Genomic DNA, 14,409 nt, shown 5'->3' on the forward strand with positions numbered 1-14,409 from the left:
GCTGCTGGGTGGCAAAGGACAACAACACCAGGGCAGAGTGGCAGGCTACAGAATGGGAAGAAATCTCTACCAGTTACAGCTTTGATAGAGGGATAAAGAAAACAAATAATCCAACTAGAAAGTGGGATGCAGAACGAAGCAGAAAGTTCTCCAAACCAAGTGGCTGAGAAACATTTTTTTAAAACATCCAACAGCCATAGTTATCAGGTAAATACAAATTAAAACTATTTTGAGGTTTCATCTGGCATCAGAACGGCTAAGATCAATAAAATGAATGACAGTTCACGCTGGCAAGGACGTAGGGGAAGGGGAGCACTTACTTATTGTTGGTAGGAGTGCAAACACAGACAACCACTATGACAATCAGTGTGGCAATTCCTCGGGAAGCTGAGAATAATCTGCCTCAAGTCCAGACCCACCACCCTTGGGCACTACCCAGAGGACTCAGCATCCTGCTCCTCAGATACTTGTCTAGCCATGGTCATTGCTGCTATATTCACAATAGCTGGGAAGTGGAAACAATCTAAATATTCTGTAACCAGCAATGGACAATGGAAATGTGGACACACACAGTATGGAATATTATTTAGCTGTAAAGAAAAAGGAAATCACCAGCTTGTCAGGTTAATGGGTGGCATTAGGAAAGATCACACTGAATGAAGTAATCTAGCTTTAAAAAGATAAATGCCACATGCTCGCTCTCATTGGAGGCTCCTAGCCCCAAATCTTCAGATATGAGTGTGTAGCCTGTAGCTAAAAGATGATCATTGCCAGGAAGAGGGTTTGGGGAAGAGTGGGAATAGCAGGATTCAAGTGATCTGATAGGGGAAATGGGAATGAAAGGATCTTTGGAGGGGGAAGGTGATACATAACAGAGAGAGGGGGGAGGTAAATTAACAGTAAAGATGTCTGAGAAGGCCCAGGGAGCCATACTATGAACCATTTGCCTAAAAACCTACCATACACTCAATTCATTGTATAAATATGCATATGTAGTTTCAATGAACTTTCTCATCTCGGCTGATGATATACCCTCTAAGAGCCAAAGACCATCTACAGAAAACCCCAATAGCAGACATGAGAACCCTCCTTTGAGTTGTTGGCCAGGTCTGTCCCAAGAAATTACCAAAACATATTCTATTGCTGTTGCCCTTGGTTGATTCCCCAGGGGTGGAAGGTAAGTCTCGATCACTGAAAATACCATGCACTTCAGAATCAGAACCTAGAGACCCCTGAGTGAGAACTGATCTGAAAGCTCTTCCCTGAGCCTTTACAGAACCAGAAGTCACCATGCAAGCTTCCCAAAGAGGGAGAAAGCCACTAGTCCTACCCAACTCTGCTGCCAGCGAATCATCAGTTACCAGCACGGCACAACAACCTTAGTGAAGCAATAGTCGCTCTGCCTGGACTTAAGAGCCACTCAACAAGAGGGAAAACATGCCTAGTACTGGAAACCTAGCCGAATACTTAGTGCTAGGGAAGTCATAGATCATGGAAGAGAATCTACAACCACTATCTTACTAACCCAGCACAATCCCTAACAACGATCTATAAACATTTGTCCTTATGCCAACAGATAAATGTAGTCTTCATCCTTCATTAAGAAAATGACGGGCTGGTGAGATGGCTCAGTGGGTAAGAGCACCCGACTGCTCTTCCGAAGGTCCAGAGTTCAAATCCCAGCAACCACATGGTGGCTCACAACCATCTGTAACAAGATCTGACGCCCTCTTCTGGAGTGTCTGAAGACAGCTACAGTGTACTTACATATAATACATAAAATCTTTAAAAAAAAAAAGAAAAAAAAAAAAAGAAAATGTCCTCTTGCAACAGATGGAGATAACTACAGAAAAGCACAACCAATCAAAATTGCAGGGTTGTAGAGCTCAGTCCTTAAGGATGCATCTATAAAACAAGCCCCACACCCAAGGCTCTGAAAACACTGGGGAAGGGGAAGTTGAAAGGCTGTAAGAGCCAGAGGACCAGGGAGTTTGCTTTAATATTGTATTTCCTAGTAAGGTCAGACTCCACATCCTAAAGTCCACCAACGTGGCTACCCAAATGCGAGTTGACTAAGAACAAAGCAATGGGCCAGAGTGGATGGAGGGAACTAAGCAATGGCTGTGCCAGAGTGGATGGAGAAAAACCCATGAGGCCTCAAACACAAGGAGCTGCAGGCAACTGAGGGAAGCAGAAAGGTAGCCTTCCCCAGGAAGGGGAGGATACCAGGACAAAAGTCCAGGGCTAAACGGCCTGCCATGAAAGCATGCGTACAAGTAACATTAGCATTAGGATGGATCAGGCTAAATGTAGGAACATGCATGTGTGTGTGCGTGCGTGCGTGTGCATGACTGTGTGTATGCATGTGTGTGTGTGTGTGCATATGTGTGTGCATGCATGCATTGTGTGATGATAATAAAATAAGAGGCCATAAATTTGAAGGGGGATGGGGAGAGTATATGGAAAAGTTTGGAGAGAGTAAAGGGAGAAATGCTGCAATTATAATTTCAAAAAAAAAAAAAAGAAAGAAAGAAAGAAAAAGTGTGAGCTCTAAGCTGCTGCTGCTACCATGAACTCCATCATCGAAGTCCAGCCATCATGAACGCTAACCCTCTGAATCCATAAATCCCACTAGACACTTTTTTTTTAAATGAGTTGCCATTTGTCATGGTGTTTATCACAGCAACAGAAAAGTAAGACCAGGAGCTGGTCCAGTCTGAGCAGCTATCTAGGTCTCCCAGATGTAGCCACACACAGCACACAGATTCATTGTTCTCCGCAACCGCAAACTTTATGTGGAATCCACAGTAGCCTGTGCACCCGTGGTGACAGCCAGGGAGTCTCTTGCTTTTCCATTGTAAACTTGAGGGTTTGGGTAACTCGGGAGGAAGTTTCCTTTCTTCTGTGAAGTCTCAGTGGTGGGATGCCTCACTGTGTTCATCTCCAGGGTAGTTGACGTCTCTGGTCCCTCAAATGATCGGTTGTAGATGGTAACGAATCTCTCCCAGGGAACCTGTCGCTCTTCCCCAGTTGTCATGAGTTTAGATATCATTCTGTGGGTGATACACTGTGCGTTCATATGTGTGTATCAAGAATTCGATCAGAGGCCTGGTATGGCAGTACATGCCTGTAATCCCAGCACTCAGAAGGCAAAGGTAGGCAGGTCTCTGGGCTCCAGGGCACCCAGACTAAAAAGTGAGACTCTTTCTCAAAATAACAGACCAGTCAATAGACAAGCAATGTGGCTCAGTATGGAGGAACAGTGGTCATCCCTCCAGCTCCTGTCTTTGCTTTTACTATATTTCCATGCATAGTTGTGATCCATTAGTGTTAGAATCACTGCCAATCATGTTAAGGTAATGGGAATTTATAGTTACAAATAATTATCTTAACGCTTCTGAATTATGCATCACAAAAATAAAACAGGTAATAATCTAATTTAGAGATTTCTGGTAAGTGCAGACATTGGCTTTTGTTTTGCTTTGTATTAGATTTATTTACTTATTTTATGTATATGAGTACACTGTAGCTGCCTTCAGACACACCGGAAGAGGCCATCAGATCTCATTACAGATGGCTGTGAGCCACCATGTGGTTCCTGGGAATTGAACTCAGGACCTCTGGAAGAGCAGTCAGTGCTCTTAACTGCTGAGCCATTTGTCCAGCCCCAGTGTTTGTTGTCTGAACCTGTGATCTGACACATCTTTGGGATTCTAAAGCAGGTTAGTCTTAGAGCAAAGCACACTGTTTCTTTATTATTTCTCTGCTCATGCTTTTTAACACCTCAGGTCTTGAAAGGTCCATGGTAAAGCAAGCCAACAAAATGCTTATCTCTTAGAAGAACTTACACAGAAGAACAGAACCGTGTCTGTCTGGAGAACAGTCCTGGCACTTCCTATGATGTCACACTGGTCCGGTCTGTCTGGGCTTTGTTACCCGTGTGTGATTCGTGACCATTTCCTCTACAGTTTTACATGTTATTCTCTGATTGAAAACTTAGGAAGGAACTTGGGTTGCTTCACCTCATAATATTCATTTTCATAATTTATAAAATAAGCCTTCAATTGTTTAATGTCATTGTTTGATACTTTCCATAAAACTACTAAAATATTAATTATTAATTTTGTTTATCACTTTTTACACATTGTAAAAGCCAAACTGCTTCAAAACACAAAGAAAAGGAACTTGAAATTTGTGCAGATGGCAATTCAGGTAAGCCGTCTGATTAACTCAAATCCACCTGGCATTGATTAAGTGGGAGCAAGAAAGACTGATCAGAGCTGGGCAGTTGCTGGCGCCCGCCTTTAATCCCAGTACTTGGGAGGCAGAGGCAGGCAGATTTCTGAGTTCAAGGCCAGGCCAGCCTGGTCTACAGAGTGATTTCCAGGACAACCAAGGCTATTCAGAGAAACCCTGTCTGAAAAAAAAAAACAAAGTCTTTTGTCTTTCTTTAAGACTGATCAGTTTTGGGATAGCATTGGAAATGTAAATGAGGAAAATACCTAATAAAAAAAATTAAAAAAAAAGACTGATCAGGAAAGCAACATTTATGACATCAGTGTACAGATTGTTTGTATTTGTGTGCAGGAGAGTGTGTGTGTGTGTGTGTGTGTGTGTGTGTGTGTGTGTGTGTGTGTGTCTATGTTTGTATGTTACTCTATTGTTGATCTGAGTCTGTAACCTTCCTTTTATAAGTATATTTTCTGTTCTGGAAAATACTAGAGTCCAACCATTTTTTTTTCTCTAAGTAGAATGAAGGGGGCGGGGAGAAGGTCTCTGATTATAGAGATCTCATTTGTCTTTGTTTCATTTCCTGTTGCTGTGATTAAAAATACCCTGGGAAAAGCTCCTTAGAGGAGAAAGGCATTATCTTAGTTTATAAGTCCAGAGTTGGCAGCAGCCAGAGCTTGAGGTAACTGGTTACATTAAGTCTGTGGTCAGAAGAAGAGAGGAGAAGATGCACGCATGCTCGTGTTTAGCTTCTGTCTCCACTGTTACAGAGGTCAGGATCTGTTGCACAGGGAATTGTGCCACCCACGGTGGTAGCGTCTTCTCACCTTAGTCAACAAAGCAAAGGTAACCCTCACAGATTGGCCACAGGGCAACATAATCTAGACAAGCCCTCACTGAGATACCCTGCCTAGCTGATTCTAGACTGCGTCAAGTTGACAATTAAAAGCCACCATCACTCAATTATTGCCACATTCTGGTATTTTTTAATTTAAACTTAATTTAAGGTGTTTGGGTGCCTTGTCCGTGCCTGTGCACCACGTGCATATCATGTGCCCTTAGAGGACAGAAGCAGGCATCAGATTCCCTGGACCTGGGGTTACAGATGGCTGTGAGCTCTGATGTGGGTTCTGGGGATTGAACTGAGGTCCTCTGGAGAAGCAGTCAATGCTCTCGACTGCTGAGCTATCCTTCCAACTCCAATAATTTTATTTCTACATTTTTTTTCCTATCAGATACCAACTTTCTTGTATCCTTTAAGGCACCTGTTTGTTGGTTCTCGTTAAGAGTGAATAAAAAAATAAAGGAGTGTTCTTTTTGTGGGATATTTCCTTTTGGAAGCAATGGAAGCGGCTATTAGCGTCTTCCCAGGACAGCCACAGGGAGAGAGACTCGAGAGAGTCTCCCCACCTTGCTGCACAGTGCTCACAGACTGATCTTACACAGCACAGTTTTGAATGAAATCCTAGAGAAGTTGTGTTTTGTAATAACAAAGTAAGAACAGAATTGTCCCTAGTGTCATCGGTCCAGAAAACTGCAGAGCCATTCGACACAGCCAGTTTCAACACTGCCCTTGCTGGCAGCACAGTTGGCTGTCAGTCTGGCAGCACAGTTGGCTGTCAGTCTGGCAGGCTGCCATCGTGACTGTGAGGCATTTTACTGTCGTAATTACTTTTCGAGACACTTCTTTTTCCCACCTTCTATTTGAAATACTTAAGAAGTTAAATGAAGAGCTCCTAATGCCCTGGCCACTGTCACTGGCCTCGTTGGTCTTCCTGGTAGAACACTCACCAGCTACAGTTCTAAGGAGAATCATGCTACAGAGGATGCCCCGGCCATGCCATGTAAAGATTATACTTCCTGTTTTCTTCATTTTCTAGTCATTTTTGTTGATTTAAAATGTAGCCTTTCTTTATATTTAGAAGTAGATGCATGTCCTGAATGCTACTCTAAAACAAGGTAAGATTTGATTAATTTAATTGTTTAAGGCAGTCTTGAGTTTTCGTTGTGTGTTCCCTGGGCTAGATTCAGTACATATAACAGCTGCCATCTCAGAGCCATCACAGAAGGTGTGCAGAGAGTGGTCTGGTGAAACTTACTGGTCCTGCTAGGTGGTGAAGGCACTCGGGAGGCAGAGGCAGGCGGATCTGTGAATCTGAGGCCAGCCTGGCCTACAGAGTGAGTTCTAGGACAATCAGGGCTATACAGAGAAACGCTGTCTCACACATCAACAACAACAACAAAAACCAAACAAACTGAAAAGAACCAACCAACCAAAAAAACAATCAATACCACCAACAAGGAAACAACATACTTGTCCCCCATAATCGGTCACTGTCTTCTGAAATCGGAGTAACTTGCTCACGATTCTGACATTGATATGTATCTGACCTACAATTTGACCATCTTCCTGCATAACTCTAGGACACTGTCTCTTCTTCCTCTGCATAGATTAAAAGAACCAAAATACAGGTCACCAATGCAGAAAGTCAAATTTAGATTCTGTGTTGAGTTTTTTTTCTTCTTTGCATCAACATAATCTAATAATTTGTTGTTACACTGTACTGGTAACTGTTGGCTTGTTTTTAGTAATTGTCTTAGTTAGGGTTTTACTGCTGTGAACAGACACCATGACCAAGGCAAGTCTTATAAAAAACAACATTTAATTGGGGCTGGCTTACAGGTTCAGAGGTTCAGTCCATTATCATCAAGGTGAGAGCATGGCAGTATCCAGGCAGGCATGACACAGGAGGAGCTGAGAGTTCTATGCCTTCATTCTAAGGCTGCTAGTGGAAGACTGACTTCCAGGCAACTAGGGTGAGGATCTTATATCCATACCCACAGTGACACACCCATTCCAACCAGGTCACACCTATTCCAACAAGGCCACACCTTCAGATGGTGCCACTCCCTGGTCCAAGGATACACAAACCATCACAGTAGTTAAGGGTTTTAAGGAAGCTCTCACTAACGTTGGCCATAGCACATAACATTGATATATAATTATTCTACTAGCAGTGAAGAACATTTACATGTTGTATAGATAATACTCAAAAATCTCACTAAGAGATAATTTCATTGACTTTCTACTTACCAACATGAACTCCCATATCAGTCTTTCTTCTAGTCTATTTTCCTTTCCAATGAATATACTGCTTTTATGAATGATTATTCCTTTGGCTTCTCTTTCATTATTTTTTATATCTGAGTGCTAAGTGTTCCTTTGCATGTTCAGTTTCATGACTTTAGGGAATGCTAGATACTAATCAAACTACCTGTGGTTACTTGAACCTGTGTTTAGAATCAGCTCCCCCCCCCCCCCCCAACTTGGCTGCTCTGTCAGAGAGCTTGGGACTAAAAGACTCTGAAATGGCTTCCTTCCTTCCTTCCTTCCTTCCTTCCTTCCTTTTTTTGTTTTTTTGTTTTTTTGAGACACGGTTTCTCTGTGTAGCCCTGGCTGTCCTAGAACTCACTGTGTAGACCAGGCTGGCCTCCAACTCAGAAATCCTCCTGCTTCTGCCTCCCGAGTGCTGGGATTAAAGGCGTGTGCCACCACGCCCAAGCGGCAGCAATGAATGACCCTTAAGTCTATGGCCATAGCGCTCTCCCCATTAATAGATTAGTGTTCTAGTAATATGGTGGTTGAATATAGAAACACCCACCCAGTGGAGAGGATAAAGATGGGAATAGTGCGACTTACTCCAGGCTATCACAACAGCATCAACAGACAGGGTCTGTGCAGGGACAACTTGTGGGTGGTGCTCACAGATTTAGAAAAGGGCTGAGCACTTTGAGGATTGTAGCATATGTGATAAAGGTCATTTGAAATCCTTAGCGCAGAATCTAGAAGAGCATATAGAATAAAGAATTCAGAGGGGAGATGGGGGGCGGGGGTAGGGACTTGGAGGAGAGGGGGGAGGAGAAACTTCGATAAGGATGTAACATGTAAATGAAGCATAAATAAAAATTTTAAAAAAGAAATAAGTTCTGGACAAAATTCAAGACTTCTGTTAAACAGGGCTAAAATAACTTGAGCTAGTTAAAGCATCTGTCTGTACTGGTAGCAGATCTCTCATCCACTCCAGGGATAATTCATACCCAGTCACCTAGGACAGGGCAAGTTGAATCTGTGGCCTAGAGAAGTCCTGCCAGGCCAAGCTGAGGCCAGGGTGCTGACTCCACACAGGGTGTTTGCCAGGCTCGAGGAATAGGACTGTAATGTTAACGGTTTGAGTCGATCCAATCTTCCCTCAGGAATCCATGCTTTCCCAGGATTGAGGTGTATAGTCAGAGAAAGTGTGGATCAAGGGCATTAGTGATGGGCTCCGAGTCACCAGTCACGCACTGGTGTCTCACTGAGGAAAGAAGTGAAAGCATTTCCCTTTGGAGTCATTTAACCAAGAACAAGTCCAGTAATATGAATATGAAATATATTCTCATTATCGAATTCTCTACTTTGTGGGCCTGAGTGTTTCATCCTGTGTAGATCTCTTGATGCAGATACTCTTGACAAAGGTTTTTTTTTTTTTTCTGTCTTTATTGAGCTGCACAGAAAGCATCACATGGGGGTGACATGGGACATTTTATAGAAATGTTTGACAGTGTTACAGAGATAGAGTCATTGACACCAACCGACCCAGATAACAAACAGTACTACAAACATCACAGTTTATCAGCCAGTATCCAAATGCTGTGTTTAACATTTATGGTCAATGTTTACTCTCGAAGATTGCACTCAACTGCTTATCTGCTGCTTCCAGCAAATGATGCACTTGTACCCTCCAGCCTATAGAGTCTATAACTTGAGACTCTAGCCATGCATCAGCATAGGTTGTAAAAGTTGATTACATGGGAAGTCTAAGCCAAGGAACGATGATGGTCCCACGGTTCTCTTAAAATCAGGTTAAACAAACAGGCTGAGTGAGGACATAGCAGGATTGTAGTCTTAAGTGACCAAAGGGTACAGTATTAGCTCTTGTTGTGAGCTACAGCAAATCAGTCTTTGGGAACGTGAGAGAGATTTTTATCATGCCGCATTGCCAATGGAGAATATGATTGAGCCCTGAAGAAGGGGGACTGGGGAGTGGCGTGTGCAGGAGGGGAGATATCCCTGGGGAATTAGATGCCCTGCCACCAGGGCCCCACGTTCTCTCCCTGGGCTGTGGGGGAGCCTATGAGGGACTTTTATTGTTTGTGAAGATCTGAAAATCAAGGTTATTTGAAAAAGAATTATTATTTTTTATAATTTTTAATGTTTTAATTTCTCTGAAGAGAATATGGTAACGATATAGACATGTGATTTTTAACTGCTGTCCTCCACTTCTGGGGAGACTCTGTGCCGATTTAAGGCAACACAATGCCCCGGCATCTTTCAGTCTATGGCTTGAACTATGAAGGATCAAGATGTCCAATTCTGAATGAATTGCAGTTGTTAACCAGAGGGAGACATCCAAGAGTGAACACTAACTATTTGAGCCTTGGGTTTTTTTTTTTTTTTTTTTTAACAGTTCAGGCAGCAAAACTATGTGTAAGCCAATAGCTGGGTTTTCATTTCAGCCTCCAAAGGAGGAAATTTGTGAAGACACATTTTTTGAGATGTCAGTCATTTGGAGTACCATTCTTTGTCATGGATATATGAATGATCCACCTCTAAGCAATGGGTAGAGAGCTAAGAAAGATGGGAGTAGCGACTGCTTGTTTCTTAGTTTGTTTGTTTTAACAGAGATCAACTTTAAATAGCTCATAAAGAAATGGCACAGATAACTGATAACCAAATCTCCCCTCCTCTTGTTTATTTTTATTCCTAAGCTTTGCCCACAGACCTAGTAACTCTGAGCCCATAGAAGAAGAAGATGAACCTAGCTTGAGTACCAAGGTAAGATGCCCCTGTATGAAATTAATTTTCTATTTCTGAATTTTTTAAACTATATATTCTTACACCCAGCAATGGTCTGCTATCATTGCATCTGAAAGCCAGCAGAGAGAAATGTTTATATAATTATGACCAGCTGGGTTTCTTGTTGCTTTGTTTTACTTGGAGTCGTGACAGGGGCAGTGGCTACTCTGTGCAGTGAGACTTGAATTGGGTGTGAAAAATGGATACCGGAAAGAGAGTCTCGAGGCGTGGTTTTTATAATAGAGCAATCTGAAATTTGAGCCAGGAACTTTTGGATAAATATGCATTATTGTGGTTTAATTTTTCTTTTACCTGGGGGCTGAAGAGCCGGCTCAGTGTTACGAGCACTTGTTCTTGCAGCGCACCCAGGTTCAGGCTTCAGCATCCACACTGTGACTCCCAACCACCTGTAACTCCAGTACTCCCGGATCCGAGGACGACTTCTGACCTCCACAGGCATCATGCATGCACGGGGTGCACATGCGTACACGCAGGCACACACTCATACGCACAAAATAAAATAATGGAAAAAGATTTTTAAAAAATAGTTTACTTGTGTGACTTTCATTATATTCATGTTTCAAAGTGGTAAGGAAACTGAAAATTTATGTCACAGTCGATGCTGCCTTTGGTTTCAAAACTGTCTGCCAATGGTGGTTCTATAGGACTTCTAACAGTGGAAGCAGGCGCGTCTCTGGCTCTTTTGCCTGCTCTTGGAACTCTTCTACTGCTATTGGGTGGCCTTGTCCAGCCTCACTATAAGGTTTTTTTCCTCAGTCTTACTGTATCTTGTTTTGTTGTGCTTGGCTGTTGTCTGTTGGAAGCCTGATCTTTTCTGAAGGGAAGTGGAGGGGGAGTGGATCTCGGAGAGAAGAGAGGCGGGGGCACTGGGAGGAGTGGAGGGGGGGGGAACTGGGGCCAGGATGTATTGTATGAAGAAGAACCTATTTTCAATTTAAAAAATAATTTAAAAAAATCAGTACAACCAAATAATACATTTTTTCCCAAATAGTTACAAGCTAGTACAAGTAGAAATTCAATAACCACAGTGTAAAAAATTAATTTCTGAAGTTTTGTGCTTAAGTTTTAATATGAGCTCACATTCAGTTTCATATTCTAATGGTTTAGATTTTAGAAGGCCTTTACTTACTCACTTAAATTCTCACCTTAAGTCTACACATTATGAGCTAGCAGAGGGCCAGAAACCTGTGGGCAGGGTACCTTTAACTCCTAGATGAGAGTTCCACACTAAAACAGAATTTTAATATATCTCAGTGAGAAGAAACAGAAAAACACTAGTAATTAACAATACTGAGCACTTTGAATGTGCCCTAAATTCATTCTCCTCCCTGGAGTTTAGGGTGTGTTCTCTGGGGTGGTTGGCTCAAAGGAGCTGTGTCACAAGGGAGAACGGAGAAAGGGCCGTGAGAGCCAAGACTAAGAGCATCGTCAGAGTCTTTGGACTCGGGGCCCTCGTCTGGGGCCTTTGACAGGCAGTTCTCATGCATTGCAGTGCTTGTGTTTTGACTACATGTGTGCTTTCACATTGCACACAACTGTCTCTCATCCTAAGTGCCCTTCATTTCTCCCAATTAAAAGACAAAGCAAGACTTCTTTTCCCAACTTGTCTTTCTCTGTGTCAGAAATGGTTCAGTTTCTTTCTGGAGACGACATGCTCTTATTTTGGTGTCTGTCACCCCGGCACTGCATGTTTGTCAGAAGTCATCCTCCACCCTTACCAGTGGGAAGATTCTTAATCCGAGTTACAAAACCAAGAAAATCCATCACAAGACAGTGCATTATTTAAAATGTAGAGCAGATGTTCTCCGTAGCAGTTCTGAGTTATTTTGTTTTTACATCCGTGTGAGTGTGGAAAGGAAGCACGGAGAGAAACAGCTAGTGGGCAAATTCATCTCTGGCTGGTTTTAGGAGCTGGGACCTGTTACTCAAAAATAAGAAGGACACACACACATTGCCACAGAATCTACAGAACTCTCAGCAGCCGATTCCCCCCTTATTAGTCCCTCCAGTGAAGCATTTCCTATGACTCCGGGAAATATTTGTTGACCTTAGCATACTTTTGCCTTTTAAACTGTAAAATGCCATTTGAATCCAGAGCTAAGTGCATGTAATTTGGGGCTTGAACAACCCCTGTGCCTGATCTCCTGGCCTGTAGCTGGAGAATTCACGCCTCTTGGTGATTCCCTCCCAACCCCCAACACACACACACACACACACACACACACACACACACACACACACACACACACACTGTTCCTTCTCAGGATGGCTACTGGGTCCAAATTGCTAAGGATTTGGAAAGTGTGTGAAAACTAACAAATGTGCTATTTTAATGGTGGCAAATTCGTGGTACTTATTAGATCATTTGTTCAGTTTTAACCTATATTTACACATTGTGGCACAATTAGGAAATCTGATCCATTAGTATCTGCTTAGGCATAGGAAAACCAGATTGGATAATTTTAAAATAGGATTTTGTTTTTTCTTACGATATCATAATGACACTCAAAAAGCTTAATTGGGCCAGGCATGGTGGCACATGCCTTTAATCCCAGCACTCGGGAGGCAGAGGCAGAGGCAGGTGGATTTCTGAGTTCGAGGCCAGCCTGGTCTACAAAGTGAGTTCCAGGACAGCCAGGGCTATACAGAGAAACCCTGTCTCGACCCCCGACACCCGAAAAAAAAAGCTTAATTGTCCTGACACATGTGTATATTTTAAAGGTATCTTGAGGTCAGTTCTCAATATGTTGCTTGTATTTCCTTAGACTGTACAGCTCAGGGCTGGGGAGTTGGCTCAGTGGTCCCTTCTCAGCACCGTGTGGCAGCTTACACTCTAACTCCAGTTCCAAGGGATCTAGTGCCCTGTTCTGCCATCAGACACAATGCAATGTGCATAGATACCTGCAGGCAACACATTCATTCACATTAATAACCTTTTTTAATTAAAAAAAAAACACATCAGGTGGCTCAGGTGATATTTTTTGCTGACCTGAAGTCTAGAAGAACAGTGACAGTCCTGCTTTCCTGCCTCACTGTGTAAACACTTAGGAATGATTTTCAAAAGGAGCTTTCTTGTAGCATTTTCTTTTAAAAAATTCTGTGGTTTTGTAATATTTTCAATTCTTGTTTTATACTGAGATATTTTCATTATGTATAGCAATGTGCATTCATATGTGAGCAATTACTTGTATATGTTATTCTAAGTATACATTTTCTGTCCTCAGTGCCAGGATATGTTGTAAAATATATAATCACATGATTGAAAACCTTGTCTGTTCCCACCTTCTCATTTTCATTTTTAAGTTTAGTTTTATGCAGGCCTGTGTTATTTAATTTTCTCAGTTTAGTGTATATTTCACAAGTCAGGGCTCTTAAACCCATATGCTCTTCAAGTCATTTTATTTCTTTTTTCTAGTGGGAGCATTCACGCTTGTCTTCTGGGTGCTTCAAATGTCATGTAACAATAACAGAAACCCTTGGGCATGCCATTTCCTTGCCCTTTGTAACTTTATGTCATTTTCCTTTGCTGTCTGGTCTCCCATCCCAGTAAGAACAATAGCATCCAGTAAACAACACAGAAAGAAAGCCGAAGCCAGGGAAACCCAGGGCTCCACCCCTCCTCTAGCAACAGACCTGGCCTCTCCGGCCTGTCTCCCTTGACTGGGAGAATAGGTAGATTCCTGTGAGCCAAAGGGCTGAGAGAAGGAGGCTCTAGAATATGAGACCTGTGTAGTGAGCGGTGGAACAAAAGTGATCCCAGTTATTTCAACTCAGAACCATTCATAGATATCACCACCTTTTAGCGGTCATTGCTACACATTAGAGCTGCATTACAGAGAGCCCTGTGCCCAAGTAGTCAGGGGATGGTTAACTTTTTTTTTTTTTTGTTTCTTCCCCTTCCCTTTGAAAACGACTTGCCACTGGTCTCATTTTCTTTTTCTTATACAAATGGTTTTAGTGTCTTTTGGTCCATCTTTGTGTCAAGTCTTTGCTTATTTAGTTACAACATTTTGTTCACTAACTTCTATGTAGCTTTGTTGATTGACTTTTGTCCCAGGGGTATTGTTGCCTTCTGTCTCTGAGGAAGAGAGGAACTCTTGTAACCATTTGTCTTAACTCTTTCATACACCGAGAAGCAACATCCTGTATGTGCTATGAACCCAGTGAGTACATCGGAGGCAGATGCTACTCAGAGGCAGACTTACACATTTTGCCTCAAGAAACCATTCCGGTAAACACAGCAGGTCGTTAACTTAAATTCT

The 14,409-nt window shown here is 42.4% G+C and overlaps 1 protein-coding gene across 12 annotated transcripts in view; it reads left to right on the top strand.

The window, feature by feature from the left end:
- Ankrd36 (ankyrin repeat domain 36) overlaps positions 1–14,409 on the top strand; it is a 119,938-nt gene that overhangs the window by 16,996 nt on the left and 88,533 nt on the right. For 9 of the 12 annotated variants that reach the window (XR_001780072.1, XM_017314823.2, XM_017314820.1 and 6 more), the window contains 3 exons: positions 4,154–4,212; positions 6,153–6,189; positions 10,039–10,105. Coding sequence is in view for 11 of the 12 variants with exons in the window: in XM_017314823.2 (XP_017170312.1) it covers positions 4,154–4,212; positions 6,153–6,189; positions 10,039–10,105 (163 nt within the window). In the remaining variant the exon portion in view is untranslated. The remainder of the gene's footprint in view (positions 1–4,153; positions 4,213–6,152; positions 6,190–10,038; positions 10,106–14,409) is intronic. The other 3 variants (XM_017314824.1, NM_023816.3, XM_017314822.1) reach the window with 2 other exon arrangements.

Source organism: Mus musculus, chromosome 11, assembly GCF_000001635.26.
Source record: "Mus musculus strain C57BL/6J chromosome 11, GRCm38.p6 C57BL/6J".
Taxonomy (NCBI): Eukaryota; Metazoa; Chordata; class Mammalia; order Rodentia; family Muridae; genus Mus; species Mus musculus.